This window comes from Salmo salar, chromosome ssa01 (genome assembly GCF_905237065.1).
Source record: "Salmo salar chromosome ssa01, Ssal_v3.1, whole genome shotgun sequence".
Taxonomy (NCBI): Eukaryota; Metazoa; Chordata; class Actinopteri; order Salmoniformes; family Salmonidae; genus Salmo; species Salmo salar.
Window position 1 is genome coordinate 57,627,991 of NC_059442.1, and position 21,066 is coordinate 57,649,056.

A 21,066-nucleotide genomic window follows, 5' to 3' on the forward strand; every position below is an offset into this window, starting at 1 on the left:
TTAAGACAATTCCCTTCCAGGTCAGCCAGAATGGAAATAAGAATGATTTAGATTGGTGCCAGAGTCCAGGACCGATTGCCAAGCTCTATTGCCAAACTGGCTCTGATCTCAGCTATGGAGAATCCTGTTTGACATCAAGTACTCTTTCTCTCTCTGATCCAGAAAACTCGCTACGGTACGTACGCCATGCTACTGAGGGCTAAGATCCGGAGTGGGGAAGAGGACCTGTCTCTGTTCGAGTCGCGTCTCTTTGACGACGGGGGTCTCCAGAGGGCCCACTCCAGCCCCACTCTGCGGGAGGAACACAGCAGCAGCAGCAAAGCCAGCAGTGCCAAGAGGGGGGGGCAGCAGCAGTAGTTCCAGCACCAGGGGGAGCAGCAAGACCAAGCGCTCTGAGCCCCGAAGAAACAGCTACAGGAAGGCTGTCAAACAGTGAGAGGGACCCTGGAGGTTGTTGCGGTGGACACGATGGCTTAAACAATTGGATTATCTGTGTTGATCGATAGACAGGGACCACTGGTGTGGCTGGAAAATGAGATGGAGGAGGAAGATGATGGGGGATAGACCTGTTGCATGCTTCTATCCCGAGAAACCACAGGCACTGGATGCTCCAGGGCACTCAGTCCTTCATTTTACTATACACATGACTAACTTCTGTGTGGTCCTAAATTCTGGGTCATATCCACATTTATTTTATTTGAACGTGCTTTTGGACCAATTGTTGTTGACAGAGATCTAATGATGACATGGACTTATGCCATTAGATCTGATTATGTTGAGAGTCGTAGGTTATTTTCCTCCCACGAGAGTTCAGTATCTCCATAAATTACATCTATGCGATTACTGCACACAGCCCACCTCCTCCCTCCACGTGTAAAGTGAGTTGCCGTGCCGACCAGCTAGGAATGACAGAGACAGGGCTGCATCAGCTCATTTGACTGTTACCATGGAGACTAAACGGAGCCCGGGGTCATTCCGTCCGACCAGAGTGCCAGAACCTCAACCCAACCACAATGCATTTGGAGGAAACTGGACGAACGCTGGGCTCTTCACGAGAGACATGATCAATTGGAAAGAATACAGCAGGTTACTGGACATAATTTATGATGCTGCATGCACATACAAAAAAAAAAATATCCAAAGTCTTTGCTATGATTTTGTTATTCTAAGGACTTTTATTGTGGCAAACTGAACTGGCCCAGAGCCAGGCCTTTCTTCTACTGCAACTGTGAAGCTCTGCTGGATCTCATTATCATTTCTAAGGACATTTACACACATCAGCTATGGCACCGCCACTAATCCTTCAGTGTTTTGTCATACTAATGGCTTGATGAAGTAGATTGATCACACAGACTGGCTGTCTATCGGGTTGAATGAAGTTAAGAGTAGGAGGACTGCATGCGTACGAGGAGATGGAAGACTCACACAAGAGGACATGCTTCGCTATGGTATCAAAAGACAATCCCTTTTTTTTTCTTATGTTATTCACATGGTGATTTTCATTTGTGTAAGTGAAAAAAATGAAACATGACAGAAGGCTTATTTTACAGTACATCTCAGCTGTAGGTCAAATGTCTCTACAGGAACAACTCATCAGATAATTGATGACGAATTGATTTAAATGTTGGTTGAATGTTGATTTAAATTCAGTATCGTGAATTGTAATGAGGAAAGAATAAGGCACTGCCTGCCTACCACACCTAATCCAGTATACACTGAGTGGACAAAACATTAGGAACACCTTCCTAATATTGAGTTGCACCGGCTTTTGCCCTCAGAACAGCCTCAATTCGTCGGGGCATGGACTCTGCAAGCAAGGTGTTGAAAGCATTCTACAGGGATGCTGGCCCATGATGACCCCAATGCTTCCCGCAGTTGTCAAGTTGGCTGGATGTTCACGGTTGAGTGTTAAAAACCCAGCAGCTTTGCAGTTCTTGACACAAACCGGTGCACCTGGCACATACTACCATACCCCGTTCAAAGGCATTTCAATATTTTGTCTTGCCCATTCACCCTCTGAATTGCACATACACAATCCATGTCTCAATTGTCTCCAGGACTAAAAATCCTTTATCCTGTCTGTTCCCCTTCATCTTCACTGGTTGAAGTGGATTTAACAAGTGACATCAATAAGGGATCATAGCTTTCACCTGGTCAGTCTGTCATGGAAAGAGGTGTTCCTAATGTTTTGTACACTCGATGTATACGCATAAAAGAATGTAACGTGTAAATACAGTGAGCTCCAAAAGTATTGGGACAGTGCATTTTTGGGCTCTGTACTCAAGTACTATGGATTTGACATGATACAATGACTATGAGGTTAAAGTGCAGACTGTCAGCTTTAATATGAGGTTATTTTCATCCATACAGGGTGAACCGTTTAGAAATTACAGCACTTTTATTTATTTTTTTTAACATAGTCCTCCCCATTTTAGGGGACCAAAAGTTTAGGGACGTTCTAGTCTATTAAAGTAGTAATTAAAAGTTAAGTATTTGGTCCCATATTCATAGCACACAATGACTGCATCAAGCACAAATACAGTATCATAGTCCCAAGACATGCTAACCACAAACCATTACAATAACAGGGGAGGTTAGCATTTTATATCATACTCCCAAGACATGCTAACCACAAACCATTACAATAACAGGGGAGGTTAGCATTTGATATCATACCCCCAAGACATGCTAACCTCTCACCATTACAATAACAGAGGAGGTTAGCATTTGATATCATACCCCCAAGACATGCTAACCTCTCACCATTACAATAACAGAGGAGGTTAGCATTTTATATCGTACCCCCAAGACATGCTAACCTCTCACCATTACAATAACAGGGGAGGTTAGCATGTCTTGGGGCGGTATATTTGTGTGTCAAACATTCACGATTCATTCAGGATTATCCGTAATTATGGTAGCATCCACATTCATGTAAGTGTTTAGAAAGATTATATTCTTATTTACAATAAAAGTGACTCACATTACACCGCATTATTTACCATTCAATACTGTTGGACTGTGTACAAAAAGTGCTGTAATTTCTAAATGGTTCACCCGATATGGATGAAAATACCCTAAAATGAAAGCTGACAGTCTGCACTTTAACAGTCTGCACTCATAGTCATTGTACCATTTCAAATCCAAAGAACTGGAGTACAGAACCAAAACAACAACCTCACTCCCAATACTTTTGAGCTCACTGTGTATAATGTCATGCCGTGGCATAGCCATTTTCTTCTCAGGCTGGCAGTGTGGTCTGTAAACCAGTGTAGTAATGCCACCATATGGTCACCAGAGCTTGCTGTTCCAATGGGAAACGATGGCCGCAGGTTGTACTGTATGAGTAACAGGAGTGTGTGATAGTTATCGGGGTGTCATCTGATCACTGCTTCCCCCCCCAATGTTAAAATTTGACCAAGGTGATGTGAAACATGATTCCGTGCGTGAGGACCCCCACTGCAAACGGAATGAGATGATTATGTTGAGTTAGGCATCCGCACATATGGCTATTTGAATAAAACCACAAAATGGCAGAAATGTGTTAGTGTAACTGTGATGAGTGCCCTTGCCTCAAACCTGAAGAACATACGTTTGCCTCAAACTATTATCTAGGCTTTAGCTCAGTGGGCTAACAGTCTTGTTGCACAGAGGACACGGTTCAAACTCAGTTGGTCACATTTAGCAACGTTGGCGGTCAGTGTAATTCTACAGGGACCATGACAGGGTGAGGCATGATATGTGCAATCATGCAGAATGTCACAATCACTTTTGGGTGTGTCTCTTCCCCCCCCAGTGTAAATATGTGAGGTGGTATGGTGAGAGACCATGGATAGACAGAATTACAAGCCAGAGTAGGGCTTCTGTGATATAAAAACAGGGGTTATAATGTGTCACACCATTTTTCACTTTGGCTTAGATATTCTACTTCAACAGTAGGCCCTATTTTTCTGCTTATCAGTCAACTTGGTCTTGAGTATTTGTCATTGTCAACAAAATATAGAAAATAAAGTATACTGCTTCATGTAGAGGTTTTTACTGGACCTCATAGACGCTGCATCTGAATGCTAAAATGTAACTTTCTTTAATTTCCCATTAGCTGTACATATTGTCAATAACACATTAAGATTTTGCTCTCTGTGAAATATACTAAATGGTTTGTATGTTTGAGGCAGAGGACAAAAATAAACATTTTGAAAAGATCCGTTTGTCAGAAAGAAAATTCATTTAATTCAACATTGACAAGTTTTCAAAACGTTACATAGCAAACCTTCCACATACATTTGAAATAAGGCTGTATAATTATACTTGGTTGAATGTTAAACCAAACGAATACACAGTATTAGTAAGATATTGTCAGCCAATAAATATGTGTTAAATTGATAATTCCATTGATAAATTTGATGTTGCACATTTAGGAATTTTCATTTATACTGGGACTTTTTGGAAGGCACAAATAGACCATCAAAAAAAAAAATGCCTTTCAGTCACTTACCATCAGAAATAACGGAACAAGATATGACGCCACTTAAAATTGTACTTTGAGATTTTCTTCCCTTCAGCTCGTTAGGAAAATTCGAACTGGTTGACCGTGTCAGTCATGGCAGAGAGAGAATTCTGCATTCATCAGTCAAGACCTGGGTATGACATCAGATTCCCAATGTGCGTGGTGAACAGAGTTAGTCATATCTCCATGATGAAACGTTGGGGTGAAACCTCCCTCACACAAGGGTCTTACCCCTCACCCTTCCTGCTGCTCACTGGTTGGCCAAGGCTGGCTCCTCCATCTCCTCCTCCATTGGCTGACTAGCAAAGCCACTGTCCACTGTCTGATCTGATTAACAGAGAGAATGGTTATTTGGTCTTATTTTATAAGGCATAAACAGTCAAATAGAATACAATTATCTGTTTTTGGAAAGGAACTACATACAGTATTTATTTGCAATTTCATAAGTGTATGGTAGAGATAGATAATGTTTATGACGATATTAGTGGTTCAGCAATGTAGGATGAGTTCAGTACCTGTGTTTTGTTTGTCCTCTCTCAGCTCAGCCTGTCTCAGTAGTCTCACTCCTTCAGTCAGACCCAGAGACTGTAGAGCTTCCACCAGCCCTTCCACTGGACCGCCACCCAACTACACACACACAGAGAGATACTGTCAGCTCGCCCACTATTAGCCAAATACTCATCAAGCACAGTCCTGACATTCTAAAACCGCATACTCAGGGCTCGATTCAATCCATATCACTGAAGTTCAGCGCAACAGCAATGCGGTGTTCCAACGTTCGGAGACTGCATTCGCGGTAAACGCCGCACGTCGGCTCAATCAGAAATTACCTTTAACTTTCAAGTGCGCTACAGTGCTGAACTTCGGCGATATGGACTGAATTAAGCCCTTAATTAATGCATACTTAACCCTAACTAAACAGACACGCAGACACACGTGCGCAAACGTACATAAAAAAACCCCTTTGCTCACCTGGTAATTCTCCAGCAAGTTGTGACAGGGCAAGGGACTCTCCTGATATAGGTGTGCCAGTGAGAGCATGTTGAGTTTCTCTGCCAGCTGTCTCCAGGGCACATCGTTCAGACTGAGGAGCTCACACAGCTTACTTAGCGTCTCACTGTCTAGCTGCCCTCTTTCTGCTGAGGGGAATGGGAACAGCAGTTAGATTACTAGACAAACCACAGGTAAATGTTCAGAGTCAAAATGGTGGTATGAAAGTTCTTACCTTCCGTGCTGCTTGGTTTAGGCTTTTTACTTGATTGTTGGCTGGGCTTGGGACTCTGTCTGGTGTCTAGAAGGTTCCTCACCTGTAGCAAGGGAAGCTTTATGTAAGCGCAATGGCAAAAAACTCAGCGCAGCCTCTCTATCCACACCACAACAAGTACTGTTTTGAAATCACTTTTTCCCCCCCGACACAGACGTTGGGTTGATAAGACAATCAATCTCACCTTATGACATTTAGCCAGGTCAAAGGGTGTATGTCCTGTTGCTGATCTCTTACGAGGGTTGACTTGTTCTCCCTCTGAAAGTGGTGGTGCGTTCGGTAGCTGCTGGACGGCCGACTCGCTGAAATCTCTTACTGGTCCATCCTCCTGCTCCTCATCTGACGAGGAGGAGCTGAAGAAGAGCGGCTCGTCGTTCTCCAGATTCTTGTCGGCTCCTGAGGAGAGAGGGGAAAGTCGTCAGCGTTCTGTTCACATTCAATTACTAGCCATTTAGCAGACGCTTTTCCAAAACCCCAAAAAATAAATACCCCGGCGATCCACAAATTACTGCTCACGCACTTGAATCCACTGTAGCCCCTTTTCTAACGGACTGAGATAAAGATATGCATTGGATGGCTAGCAGGGGGTATGCGTCTCACCTGCAGCAATGAGCATGGAGCAGAGGGGGGGAGAGCTGCGACTGGCGGCCAGATGGAGCGGAGTGTTCCCTCCAAACGTACACATGTTTACATCTGCTTTCAGCTGTAGGACAGGAGGGGACGTGCCAGGTTAGATAACAGAGTCAGAGTCGGAATAGTATGAGTAGCACAGTTTATATAAGGTGTGTGTTGTGTGTCAAGACGGGTACCTCTGTGATGAGAGTGCAGGCCACTTTGAAGAAGTTCTCTCTAACAGCCAGGTGGAGGGCGGAGCATCCACTCTTTTGCTCCGGGGCGTTGATCTTAGCCCCGCCTTCCACCAGCAGACGCAGACAGCGCTCTCCTCCCTTACGGACAGCCAGGTGGAGAGGATGGAGCCCTGAGAGAGAGCGAGCGAGAGAGAGCGAGAGAGATTAAGACAACGTACTACAGCAATAAGCACAGTGCTCAGCTGTAGTTTTTCTAACTTAAGGCCGGGATTCAATCCAGCCGCGCTTGTAGACAATGCGTCTTTTAAAAAGGCATCGTTCCTGCACATGTCGGCTCAATCGGAAATGACCTTTAAAATGCTAAGTGCGATATAACGGAGATCTAATGCAGATTGGATTGAATCCTGGCCTCAAATGAACAGAAATACTACAGCGGAGTTTATTACTACTGAGACTAAGCAGCAACCATAAATTGCCTTATACACCATTGCTTGATTGGTAATTCACATAGGGTTAAAAATCAGACTGGCCATTTATCATGCTGGAGTCCCATAAGCGGAATAATCTCCAATAAACCCCTTCTTTCCAGCATCTCAACTCACCATGATAGTCGGCCGTGTTGACCAGGTGAAGGTAGCGTTCTCCTAGGTGCCCCAGCAGGATCCGGAGTGTGACATCGTCCCCGGCCAGCGCTGCCAGGTGCAGGGCGGTCCGGCCGTCCCGGTCCAGCAGGGTGGGGTCTGCTCCGGCCCGGAGGAGAACATCCACCACCTTAACCTGCCTGGTGATCACCGCCAGATGGAGGGGAGTCTTCAGAGAGAGAGAGATGCCGGACACAGTCAGGAAGGAAGACAAGGGCACGTTGGGAATTATCATGTCGACACTGAACAGCTAGCGGTCTTGTCCAGGTGTGAGTGGTAGAAGGCTGAGTACCTGGCCAAGGTGGTTGAGCTTGTTGAGGACTTTGTGTTGCTGGATGGTGAGGAGTGTATGAACAAGCTGCTGGGACACAGCTGACTGCAGGTGAATGATGGCCAGGTGCAAAGGCCTGTGGGGAGACCACACACACACAGACGAGTGAGGCACAGCAAACTCAACAGTCAAACACGTGTATACATAATGGAAGCTAGAGTTAGACTCACGTGTCTCCGTTTTTATCCTGGACCCCACATAGGTGTCTCTGCATTGCCAGAAGGACCCGGACGTCCCCAGTGGTGCAGTACTGTAGTAGGGCCCCAGCTGTCTGCTTGCTCATCCGAGTGGCCCTGCTCTGGAGAGTGGCAGCTGGAAACAACAGGATCGTCTCATTAGCACAACACAACTCTAATGACCATTTCGCCAACAGCTAGCTAGGTGTAGTTTCCCCCTGCCCCAGCACTGCTCTAAATGTGGCTTACCAATCTGGAAGAGCTGCTGTTGTAGTGGTGAGGCTGTCTGTCCTGGAGTCTGTCCTGGCGTCTGTCCGGCCATCCCTCCTGCCTGTTGCTGCTGGGTCCCCTCAGTCTGGGCAGTGGTGCCTGACATCTGGGCTCCACCGCCCCCAAAACCAGAGAATCCACCTCCCATCCACCCCGTTCCATTCATCTGCTGGTTAAACTGGAAGCCTGTGGATAGGAAAGAAACGATTAAGTTCTGATGATATAGTTGTCACAAGGATTAACGGACGAGGCCAGCGTTTCATCTAATAGCAATGAGACAAAGGGCCGACAGAAACAGAAGTATGTACATCTAGGTTCCTCACCGCCACCACCTCCTCCTCCTCCTGCGCCGCCTCCGAATCCTCCGGCCCCTCTCCCTGCACCCCCAGCCCCTCCCAGAGGCCCTCTCCATTGGTCATTATAGGAGAAGGGCTTCTGCTTTTTACGCTGCACCTCCTCTTTATCTGGGTTACACACACAGAGGAGAGATGGAGAGAAGAGGGGGAAGAGGGGAAGAGAAAGAGTTTAAAGTGTTTGATTCAATCCAACGGGGTCTCCGGCTCTGTATTTGGTCATCCTTCCTCCCTTACAGAAGGGATTGTGAGTAGCAGACTAACTCACCTTGAACACGAGGAACGTAGGTAAACTGCTTGGGGTCGCTGCAGTCTCCACCCTTCTTCCTTTTCAACTGGAGGAATACAGTGACCTGACGCTCGATCTCGGTGCTGTGGTACGGCGGCGTCTTAAACACAATGGCGTACTGCACAGGTGGGGAGCACGCGCAGCGACATCAACGAGAGAGTTATGAGTAAGGTGACACACGGTGCGACGTCAACTGTTTCCAAATACTTAAATCCTCCCTGACACACACACACACACACACACACACACACGTCTGAGTAAAGACTCTGTACCTGCTTGTGGACATCAGTTGGAGAGAAGTCACCAAAGGCCTCCCAGCTTCCATCATCCTCTTCATAAAAGCGGATCTCAATATCATCTGGAAAGTACACCAAAATATGATAAATGAGTGAAATTGTGGAAATTGTTTTCCACACAAACTATTGTAAAATCAGTGCGGGGTGAATCGGCCCCCATACAGCTAGGAGTTGGTCCTTCACCTTTCTGTACTTTGTCACACAGTAGGAAGATCTCATCTCCTCCCAGCACAGACCCACTGGTCTTATCCATACGGGAGATCTTCAGGTTCGAGGCATTGGGTGACTCTGAGTAGAGAAAACCTCATCAAGTTAATTACTGTTAATAGTAAATAAAAATAACCCAGGGTGGGTATTGGGTATTCACATAGAATGTTCTTAGTTGAATAATATGGATTAGTGCTGGACTGGAACAAAAGCCTGCACACCCAGGACCAAGATTGAAGAACACTGAGGTGAAGGGGGCTGTACTCACTGCTGTCATAGATGGGGTTGGAGACCACCGGCTTCAGGGCCCTAGAGAACCCGCCGTTACTGTCCTGGAGGTAGGCCGTGAACTTTAACCTCACTATGTTCAGGTCCATGATCTTCCCAAGCTCCTTGGCTTCTCTCCCTATGGCTTGTTCCTCTGCATCTGTGTGAGGTAGACAGAGAGGGGGCGTGTTTGTTGCAGTTTTCACAAAGAAATGTATTTAATGTGTGTGGAAGTCATGCATTAAGATTTGCACAAATATGTTTGTTGCACATAGTATATATCAAGTTTGGACTCCTTAGTAGATTCTCATTTAAAAAAAGGACTGTGACATAGGGTTTCAGGCTCTTACCAGTAAAATGATAGTGCTGTCCCCCTTGCCTCCTCTTCTCATCTCTCAGTCTCTTGCACAACACTTCCCCCACCCCTCTCTTAGTGACATGAAGGATGCCCAGGTTACTGAACCTACAGAGAGAGAAATAGAAACAGGAAGTTAAGAGAGATGTTGACATTCACCAGTCATGTTGCAGCTGTTGTATCCATATTCCATTCACAGACTATGTTAAATGAATCCAAGTGGTACACATCTAGCTTGTCATTATTATTACTACTACTACTACTACTACAACACAGTCTCAACACAATAAGGTATGACAACCCGTCAGTACTCACTGTGCTGTGAGGTCGTTTGGGCCCACATCCATACTGCATATGCCACTCTCCGTGCAGCACTGCCTCCCCACCAGACTGTGAGCGTGGACCTGAGGGGGGTCTGAGTGGGTCACCAGCTGCACCTCCACCCTGGCAATCCCCACATAGTTAGACACCTGGGGGGGGACACTATTATTAAAAGAGAAGCAAGTCCATGCTCTATTATTATAAACTTTCTCTCAACACTATGACACTAAAACAATTGTTTTTATTCATAACATGCGTCTCAAATAATCCTAGCATGTCAATACATCACATATACACTTTGGAAAGCTTATTGGGTTGAAAGCAAGGCATCGCAACTCCCTGGAAGACGCCTGCTGAAAAGACAGGCCGAGCCAGTGAAGCTAAAAGCCAGCCAAGTATCCAACCGTGTGTACTACAGTGCAGTAGCTGACCTTGACAGTTGGATAGGTCCTCCTGTTCCTCTCGCTGGAGGCCCCTGGGAGCCCACCGTGGGACGGACCCTCACACTCATAGCGGAATCTGAAGCCTCTCTGCAGACACAGGGGGAGAAGGAAGTCAAGGGATAATCCCCAACAGCAGTGACAGCACTTACTGTAACTTTATAAATCCTGGACTTTCCAACCCACCGTCATATTCGAATGCCATGAAGCAAAGACTGGAGTACGGGTTACTTATACATTCCATTCTAGTTCAAAGGGTATCTTCTCTGGGAGACAAGAGTTAGATCTAACGTACCCATAGAAAAATTGTAGGTGCGAATCAACCGATTATGTAAATGTCATAGTTTCACAATGAAAAGAGGGAAGAACTTCTGTTCAGGTCTTATGCACTTATTTGAACAGAAGCGACGACATCATTCCACTGTTTAGAGCAACTCTGAGCTCACCTGTTTGGGCTCCTCAATGATCTGAATGTAGGGTCCATGAGCTGTGACAAAGAAACACACAGAGACACTGTCACTGGAAGGGGGTGGCGACATAGAGGTTCACATCCAAGCCCTTCAAATAAACCAGGGCAGAGAACCCACAGAACAAAAACACACAGACAGAACGTGCATTACATACAGTGTAAAAAAAAACAGTTTCAAGTGTGTACGACGTCATAACCATGCACAACACGTGTGCACAGTTCTGAAAGCCATATTAAAAATGTGTGGTGAGATCACTTCCACTTGAGTGCACAGTACCATAGCCACATCAAATGACATCACTACAACTCGGGTGTGCTGTTAGCATGTGTACGTAGGGTAGAGAGTAGAAACCCACCGGTCTCTGGTACATAGGGCTCGATCTTGACATCCACAGGGGGCATGAACTCATAGGATAAATTCATCATCAGCTGGGGAGATCACAAGTGTTGTTATTGGCACGTTATTACCGCTTCATTACTTTCTTTAAAACGCTAACGTAATAGAATGGAAAAAAATAGAGACCAACACAGCCAGCAAAAACATGTCAATATACTGTAGGTCTTACCTCGTTTTCAATCATTTTCATGCTGTACTGAGCTTCATCCATTCTGAAACACGAGGAACACAAATGACCAAATGTACTGGCTTGCCAAAAGTCTTTCCTCCTTTCTGTTCATGAACAACTAGTCTCCCGACCTGTCAGTTATGTACTGTAGAGATGTACACACAGACAGGAAGTTGTTTACTTCAGTATTACTCAATGTTCACTTGACTCTGTAATTCCCCCCCCCACTCAACACCAACATTGAACAATAAAAAATGAAAAAGAACCAAACAAAGATAAAAGGTTCAATCACAAACACTGGACTCGAACATTGTGGTTTCACTTTCTCATACTCTACAATAAGTGAACAAGGAAGGGTGTTGCAGTGTTCTATTCTTTCCCCTCCCCTCTAACTCGCACGTCACTTCAAGGAAGTTGGGCAGGAAAAAAAACAGAGGAAAGCCCCCAGAATACCAGCTCAGTGCTGCCACTGATGTCAGATTGATGCACTACACCAGATACAAAAGCTTGATGGGGGGTTTTTTTAAATAAAAAGGCTTCAGCCTCTATATTTGTCTCGTTCCCCCTTTCTTTCGGATAACATCCAACCTTCAGAAAGCTAAATTGACTCGCAAGCGCAGAGAAAAGTTTTCAAAAAACATTCCTACTGAACTTAAGTACTATAGAATAAGGCAACTTGCATAAAAGTCCTGACTTAAACTGATGTTAACCGAGGGTCGCTCTGGATAAGAGCATCTGCTAAATGACTGCCTGAAACAGTCTTCCGACTCTGAACAATAGGGAAAATCCCTGCCGACAAAGGGCCCTATTCTAGAATAATGTACCTACAGTAGGCATCTCCTGTGCCCGTCAGGTTCTACATTCTTTGTCAGTTGCTTCCACTGACTGGGCCGTGTTCATGTTGTAGGTATATATGAAATGTGTAACACTGTCATGCAAACTGCCAGACTGTCATGATGATGAATTGACAGTAAATCTGAGGTTTGAGCAATGCCAGCAGTGACATGTGTCATCTATAACAGAAACTGTGGTTGTCACAATACCAGTATCGCGATAAGGAAGGAAAGGAAACAAAAACATGAAGCAGACTTAATTTATTGAGGCTAACGGTCCTAATTTTGTCCTAAAACAGTCCTAAAAAAACAGCCTTGTGGTTGTCACCCAGAGTCAATTGTTGATTTTGCAAAAGTAGGTTTTAAAAAGGACCATAGAGTGAAATCTGTTTTGTGTTTTCGCCAAGGAAAACCTGGTATTGTAGTATCGCAATAGAGGTATCGTGACAACACTAAACAGAACCGAGCCCTTACGTTCCGAGTGGCATACGAGAACGACGTGTGGGTATATCAGAAGACTCAAGAATGTGCGATTATGCATGACCAGATGAATATTGCAAAGACAACAACTAGATCAAAGTTGGCAAACACCACCGCAGCAGCAGAAAGATGAACATAGCCCTACCGATTTACAGTTAAATGCGTCGGATAAGGCCTACTCCACCTTAGCTATCAAAGCTAGAGAACAGCAGAATTAGCCAAACAGTAAATTGTATGTGTGTGCAACTTAATTTTACACCAAAACACGTACAACCATTTACGGCCCATTCCTTTAAAAACAGACCTCAGGTCCTTGAACTGGACCCATAGTCCCAGCCTGTTCAACAAATGACCCCAATCAACTGGAGAGAACAATCAGCTGTCAATGACTGTAGAGACCAACAACACAAGCAGCACAACAATCACAGCAGCAGAACATACCTCAGTGCTCCAGACATGATGCCTGTCAGTGGATCATAGATGATGAGATTTCAGGCTCACTGTCACCTCCCTGCAATAAAATGAACCTGCTGTTATTTAGTCCCTTGGGTATTTCCTATGGGTTTAACATCATCCCACTGTCTGCCCCGCCAACCTCCACTAGTAGCTAACTGCACAGCAAGTTTGTGTGCTCATATCCAAAATGGTACAGACTAACAGCAGAATTTCCAGGCCCTGCTTGCTGAGATGGGGACAAACCCACAAACCACTTTTCCCCATGAAACAATCCTGAACAAATTAGAATGCAAATTCACAGACAACCAATTGGAAGCAGTATTCATTAGGCCATTAAAAGTTGTATCATAAACCATCATTTATACAATGGCCACAACTTTCCAGCAAGATAGGCTTCTTGTCAAATGAATGTAAAAGAGTGACAACTGTCATGGATTTGGGCAATTCCACAATAGAGTGTTACTGGGGCTCCATGATTTTTCAGTTTTAAATATATTTACTTTAATAACAGTGCAGATGCAAAGTTGGGTAACAGAATTACGGTTTGTGCGGACATTCTGTTACGCAACTTCGCAGCTGCACTGTTATTCGTGTACGTGTTTTTGTAAAATGTTCAGTGGACATTGTTAGAAGTAGTCCTTGTGCGTACAGTTGTATTGTTTGTTTAACTTTGCAATCATTCGTTTTTGTTTGACATACATTTAAGTAAAAAATAAAAAAACAAGTCTCCGCATCACTGTTACAGTAGAATTGCCCATTACCCTTGCATATTATAAGCTATCACTATCTACGGGTTTTAATGTAACGTTATATGATTATAAACCTGTAGCAGGGAACAGACTACAATAGGCTACATCACAACACACATCACAAACTGCATTTTGACACAACAGACAACAACTGTTAATGCAATTCCGTACCTTTGAACTCCTTAAACTTGATCCACCTCTACGCAATGAACAAAACAGCACAACTGCTGGTGCAGTAGTCGATCAAACCGATTGTGAAATGTCACGGCGTACCTCAAAAGCACACAGTGCTCACTTCAGTGTCAGCTCAAATCCGGGATTTGCTCCATGCATTTCTGTTCCATGTAGTTCTCCATCGAGTCAACCGTTGATTGTATCCAATCTATCTGCTCTATCAGTCAGCTGGAAAGCCCCGGAGTGTTGGGGGAATTCCACAGACACATGTGTCAAACTCGAGCTACTGATTGGTTGTGGGAAGTGACCAAATCATTTATATATATACACTGGATGACTAATAGGGGGCACTGTGTTGAAGCCATTGTGACTACATCTAGGCAGCCCCACCATTGTAAAAATATATTTTGGAAGCTATAGAAACGCTTTTTATTGATGTCAACATTCGTTTTTGCCACATTTATTATATTACAAACACCTTAATGCATACTTGACATTATGTGAGCTAAACATTACAAAAAAAATCCTGAAAGTATAATTTGTTTTAGATTACTAAGGTTACTTTCCCCATCACAACAAAACATACTTAAATCCATGTAATTTTGTCTTTGAAACACTTAATTGAAATACTGTAGAATTCCATTCATTCCTATGGAGGACTGCTCCGACTGGGTAGTGCCAATATGGACTATTTCTCTCTATACGATTTGTATTTCATATACCTTTGACTATCGGATGTTCTTATAGGCACTTTAGTATTGCCAGTGTAACAGTATAGCTTCCGTCCCTCTCCTCGCTCCTACCTGGGCTCGAACCAGGAACACATCGACAACAGCCACCCTCGAAGCAGTGTTACCCATGCAGAGCAAGGGGAACAACTACTCCAAGTTTCAGAGCGAGTGACGTTTGAAACGCTATTAGCGCGCACCCGGCTAACTAGCTAGCCATTTCACATCGGTTACACCAGCCTAATCTTGGGAGTTGATAGGCTTGAAGTCATAAACAGCGCAATGCATTGCGAAGGGCTGCTAGCAAACGCAAAAAAGTGCTGTTTGAATGAACGCTTACGAGCCTGCTGCTGCCTACCACCGCTCAGTCAGACTGCTCTATCACATATCAAATCATAGACTTAATTATAACATAATAACACACAGAAATACGAGCCTTAGGTCATTAATATGGTCGAATCCGGAAACTATCATCTCGATTGTCAGTGCAATACGGAACCGTTCCATATTTTATCTAACTGGTGGCATCCCTAAGTCTAAATATTCCTGTTACATTGAACAACCTTCAATGTTATGTCATAATGACGTAAAATTCTGGCAAATTAGTTTGCAACGAGCCAGGCGGCCCAAACTGTTGCATATACCCTGACTGCGTGCAATGAATGCAAAATGACACAATTTCACCTGGTTAATATTGCCTGCTAACCTGGATTTCTTTTAGCTAAATATGCAGGTTTAAAAATATATACTTCTGTGTATTGATTTTAAGAAAGGCATTAATGTTTATGGTTAGGTACAGTCGTGCAACGATTGTGCTTTTTTTCGCAAATGCGCTTTTGTTAAATCATCCCCGTTTGGCGAAGTCGGCTGTCTTTGTTAGGAAGAAATAGTCTTCACAGTTCGCAACGAGCCAGGCGGCCCAAACTGTTGCATATACCCTGACTCTGTTTGCAAGAGAAGTGACACATTTTCCCTAGTTAAAATAAATTCATGTTAGCAGGCAATATTAACTAAATATGCAGGTTTAAAAATATATACTTGTGTATTGATTTTAAGAAAGGCATTGATGTTTATGGTTGGAGCAACGTGTACCTAAGCGATTATATGCAATGCAGGACAGGCTAGATAAACTAGTAATATCATCAATCATGTGTAGTTAACTAGTGATTATGATTGATTGATTGTTTTTATAAGATAAGTTTAATGCTAGCTAGCAACTTACCTTGGCTTCTTACTGCATTCGCGTAACAGGCAGGCTCCTCGTGGAGTGCAATGTAAAGCAGGTGGTTAGAGCATTGGACTAGTTAACCATAAGGTTGCAAGATTGAATCCCGGAGCTGACAAGGTAAAAATCTGTCGTTCCTCCCCTGAACAAGGCAGTTAACCCCCGTTCCTAGGCCGTCATTGAAAATAAGAATGTGTTCTTAACTAACTTGCCTAGTTAAATAAAAGGTAAAACATTTTTTTTTAATAATAATAATAATAATAAAAAATAAATAAAATCGGTGTCCCAAAATACCGATTTCCGATTGTTATGAAAACCTGAAATCGGCCCTAATTAAATCGGCCATTCCGATTAATCGTTCGACCTCTAGATGACTGTACTGCTTCATGTGTTCTCGATCAGAACCAAACATCAAATCTCGAGCAGTCTGATATAGTAGTTCAAACACAGCCCGTGTAGATCAGTTGGTAGAGCATGGCGTTTGCAATGCCAGGGTTGTGGGTTTCATTCCCATGTAGAATTCCGTGTAGTGATCAGTATGAAAATGTATGCACTCACTACTGTAAATTGCTCTGGATAAGAGTGTCTATTAAAATTATATGACATTTGGAGTTGAATCAAGTGAGCAGAGATGATTTACAAATCCAGCAGTAAGAAGTCCTGGGCAGTGGTGACACTGTTCTCATCAGATGGTAAGGAGGAAGGTGTGTCTGAGAATGACAAGTAAGGAGTAGAGCCTCTCAACCAATACCTGCACTAATCTGTTGCTGTGAGAAAGAAATAATACTGATAGTGAGACAGTGTCACAAACTGCAGATGAGAAAGAGATAAGATGTATGGGTTGAAAGACACTGGGAAAACACTCATCTTACCCACAGGCTGGTGAAGCATGTCAGGAGGAGTGTCCAGCAGGACAGGTGACAACTGCACCAAGTATTCAGACCCCTTGACTTTTCCCACATTTTGTTAGGTTACAGCTGTATTCTAAAATTAATTAACTCGTTTTTCCACCTCATCTATCTACACACAATACCCTATAATGACAAAGCAAAATCTGTTTTTTTAGAAATGTTTGCTAAAAAAAACTGAAATATCACATTTATTCAGACCTTTTACTCCGTACTTTGTTCAAGCAACCTTTGGCAGCGATTACAGCCTTGTGTCTTCTTGGGTATGACGCTACAAGCTTGTCACACCTGTATTTGGGGAGTTCCCATCCAAGCTCTGTCAGGCTATTTTCTGGTCTCTCCAGAGATGTTCGATCGGGTTCAAGGCCGGGTTCTGGCTGGGCCACTCAAGGACATTCAGAGACTTGTCCCGAAGCCACTCCTGCGTTGTCTTGGCTGTGTGCTTAAGGTTGTTGTCCTGTTGGAAAGTGAACCTTAGGACCTCAGACTGGAGCTAAGCGCACTGGAGCAGGTTTTCATCAAGGATCTCTGTACTTTGCTCCATTAATCTTTCCCTCGATCCTGACTAGTCTCCCAGTCCTTGTCGCTGAAAAACATCCCCATAGCATTAGGCTGCCACCACCATGCCTCACCGTAGGGATGGTGCCAGGTTTCCTCCAGACGTGACGCTTGGCATTCAGGCCAAGTTTCTCATGGTCTGAGAGTCAACTCCAAGCAGGCTGTCATGTGCCTTTTACTGAGAAGTGGCTTCCGTCTGGCCACTCTACCATAAAAGCCTAATTTGTGGAGTGCTGCAGAGATGGTTGTCCTTCTGGAATGTTCTCCCATCTCCACAGAGGAACTCTAGAGCTCTGTCAGAGTGACCACCGATTGCGCAGTTTGGCTGGGCGGCCAGCTCTAGGAAGAGTCTTGGTGGTTCCAAACTTCTCCCATTAAGAATGATGGAGGCCACTGTGTTATTGGGGACCTTCAATGCTGCAGAAATGTTTTGGTACCCTTACCCAGATCTGTGCCTCTACACAATCCTGTCTCAGAGCTCTAAGGACAATTCTGTCGACTTCATGGCTTGGTTTTTGTTCTGACATGCACTGTGGGACCTTGTATAGACAGGTGTGTGCCTTTCCAAATCATGTCCAATCAATTCAATTTACCACAGGTGGATTCCAATCAAGTTGTAGAAACATCTCAAGGTTGATTCATAGAAGCAGGATGCCCCTGAGCAACATTTTTGTTTCTTATTTTTAATAATCTTCATCCCAAATTTTTTTATTTTGTTTTGTCATTATGGGGTATTGTCTGTAAATTGATGAGGGGGAAAAAATGTATTTAATCCCTTTTAGAATAAGGCTGTAACATAAAATGTGGGAAAAGTAAAGGGGTCTGAATACTTTCCAAAGGCACTGTATGTAGTGACTGATAGAGCAGCAGAATTAAATTCAGGATGAGTCGTCAGGCATATATTTTTGTGCCTTGCCCAACCAAAAAAATACAAGCATTTTGCATCTGCTAAGTAACATTTGATTTGATTTGATTTGGATTCTGTTGTATTTTCCTGTGACCCTACAAATAAAGTAATGTTTCCGGCCACAGCCCAGTCTTATGTAGGAATTGCAACGGCCATGAGTCACACGAGTAGGCCCCGACCCACCATTTGGCAAACAAATCCTGTTGTAGCTGCTCACCAGTGTACTTCTGAGACAAGAGTGCTAAGGTCTATCTCCAGGCTGGTGCTGCTATGTTTGGCACAGGAGCCCCAGGGGGTGGAGTACAGCTCCAGCAGGCCTGACATCATACTCTCCCTCACCAGCAGCACCCTGAACTCCCACACAGCATCTGCACAGGACCAGGAGTGGCAGCTCACGCATACAGCGTGATCTAAATAGTTAAATAGCTAGTTGGATTATGTAATACATATAAGTAGAATGATTTCTAGCACATTGCTAAATGTTTAACAAAGTTACCGTAAAAATCCCTGTAACTCATTCTTACTTGTCCTGACTTTACTTTTGTTCATGTTGATGCGGATGCATTGCAGCCAGGTCAATGCAGCTCCCCAGAGCACCACTGCCCCCTGCTGTCTATCCCCCTGCTCGACAGTCAGCACAGCCTTCAGTACTCCTCCTGCCCTGGACATGCCCTCTGCCACAGCTTGCAACACTGGGAGACACAAACAGAGCCAGACACACAGGCTGCTGCTGTCACACTCATGTAGTGATGGCTGTAATGATGTCTCTTGTATTGACCATACAACCACCTGCCATATCAAAATCAAACAATATGCATGTCAAACAAAAGGGATAGATTCAGACGTGGGTGTGTGTGTGTTTATACACGGGTTTGAGTGACAGCTGTGGTAATCTCTGTCCATGTGACCATGCAATGTGGTGTGCATCTACATTATGCGATCTCCTGGTCTGAGGCGTGACCTGTGACCTATGGCCAACTCAGTGTGTGTGACTCAGAGCAGTGTCTGCACCAGTGTGTCTGGACTCAGAGTCCTGAGATGGGCGTGGGGGGGGGATGGCATTAGGATTCTGAGGGGACGTGAGGAGGAACGGACACCAGCAGGGAATGCTTCTCGAGCAGGTAACCACAGCGACCGGCCATTCACACGCTGAGGGACTGCAGAACACAGAAACATTAAATCAACTTTAGATGTAATGTGAGATTTTTTGTGACTCAACGGTTAAAGGTTAAAATGCGCAAGGGGCTTTCACAAATACTGTCACGTAAAGACACACCCTCTGAAACGCATTCATCACTTATCAGAAAGCTATTCGAATGATCAAACTATGCCAAGTGCAGAAAGCAATAGGGAGTGAGTGAATCTACACCATCAATCAAGAGAACTGTGATATTAGAAATTCTACAACTTCTAGGAAGGGGTGATAAATACGCCACAAGCTAAATTACAGGCACTTGAGAAATCATGCTGCAATTCCCAATCTAGTCACCAGATTGGGCTAACGCCTAAAAAGGTGCCCAGGTTGGAATAAATACTGTACAAAAATATATATAAAAACGCAAAATGTAAACTGTTAGTCCCATGTTTCATGAGTTGAAATAATGTTTAATACACACAAAAAGCTTATTTCTCTAAAATTTTGGGCACAAATTTTTATAGATCCCTGTTAGTGAACATTTCTCCTTTGCCAAGATAACTCATCCACCTGACAGGTGTGGTATATACATAAGCTGATTAAACAGCATGAGCATTACACAGGAGCACCTTGTGCTGGGGGACAAAAGACCACTAAAAAATGTGACGTTTTGTCACACAACCCAATGCCACAGATGTCTCAAATTAAGGGAGCTTGCAATTGGCATGCTGACTGCAGGAATGTTCACCAGAGATGTTGCCAGAGAATTTAATGTTAATTTCTTTATCATAAGCCACCTGCAATGTCGTTTTACAGAATCTGGCAGTACGTCCAACCGGCCTCACAACTGCAGACCACGTAAAACCTTGCCAGCCCAGGATCTTCACATCCAGCTTCTTCAGCTGCAGGATTGTCTGAGACCAGCCACCCGGACACCTGATGAAACTGTGGGTTTGCACACCCGAAGAAATGTCTGCAAAAAAAAAGAAAAGAAAAAGAAAAACTGTCAGAAACCTTCAGGGAAGCTCATCTGCGAGATCCTGAGGCCTATTGTTGTGCCATTCATCTGCAGCCATCACCTCATATTTCAGCATGATAATGCACATCCCCATGTTGCAAGGATTTGTATTGCAGGAGGTTGATGGCACCTAAATTGGGGAGAACGGGCCCGTGGTAATGACTGGGGTTGAATCAGTGGAATGGTATCAAATAGGTCAGGTGTTTGATGCCATTCCATTTGCTCCGTTTCAGCCATTATTATGATCAGCAGCCTCCACTGATCTGTAAACAATTCCTGGAAACTGAAAATGGCCCAGTTATTCCATGGCCTGCATACTCACCAGACATGTCAC

At 44.1% G+C, this 21,066-nt stretch overlaps 2 protein-coding genes across 6 annotated transcripts in view; one reads left to right on the forward strand and one right to left on the reverse strand.

Annotated features, from left to right (window-relative positions):
• psda (pleckstrin and Sec7 domain containing a) overlaps positions 1-4,202 on the forward strand; it is a 64,045-nt gene extending 59,843 nt beyond the window's left edge. For both annotated transcript variants that reach the window (XM_014202127.2, XM_014202142.2), the window contains one exon: positions 163-4,202. In XM_014202127.2, the coding sequence (XP_014057602.2) occupies positions 163-357 (195 nt within the window). In that variant the 3' untranslated portion in view covers positions 358-4,202. The remainder of the gene's footprint in view (positions 1-162) is intronic.
• On the reverse strand, positions 4,203-20,652 carry LOC106606070 (nuclear factor NF-kappa-B p100 subunit). Of its 4 annotated transcripts, none has more exons than XM_014202180.2 (24): positions 20,512-20,652; positions 13,316-13,385; positions 11,562-11,604; positions 11,352-11,424; positions 10,973-11,013; positions 10,518-10,616; positions 10,081-10,235; positions 9,761-9,873; positions 9,412-9,570; positions 9,120-9,224; positions 8,913-8,998; positions 8,620-8,758; positions 8,322-8,462; positions 7,978-8,184; positions 7,723-7,864; positions 7,514-7,628; positions 7,183-7,390; positions 6,581-6,750; positions 6,372-6,474; positions 5,956-6,167; positions 5,733-5,814; positions 5,480-5,646; positions 5,023-5,134; positions 4,203-4,834 (listed from the first exon to the last, which is right to left on the reverse strand). In XM_014202180.2, exons 2-24 carry the CDS (start codon positions 13,330-13,332, stop codon positions 4,758-4,760), a joined length of 2,766 nt encoding a protein of 921 aa, XP_014057655.2. In that variant the 5' UTR covers positions 13,333-13,385; positions 20,512-20,652; the 3' UTR covers positions 4,203-4,757. The 4 variants fall into 4 exon arrangements, with proteins under 4 accessions (XP_014057655.2, XP_014057670.2, XP_014057638.2 ...); XM_014202195.2 differs by lacking the exon at positions 20,512-20,652 and adding an exon at positions 14,251-14,550 and having other exon boundaries at positions 5,480-5,643; XM_014202163.2 differs by lacking the exon at positions 20,512-20,652 and adding an exon at positions 14,251-14,550.
• Between the last annotated feature and the right edge of the window lie 414 nt (positions 20,653-21,066).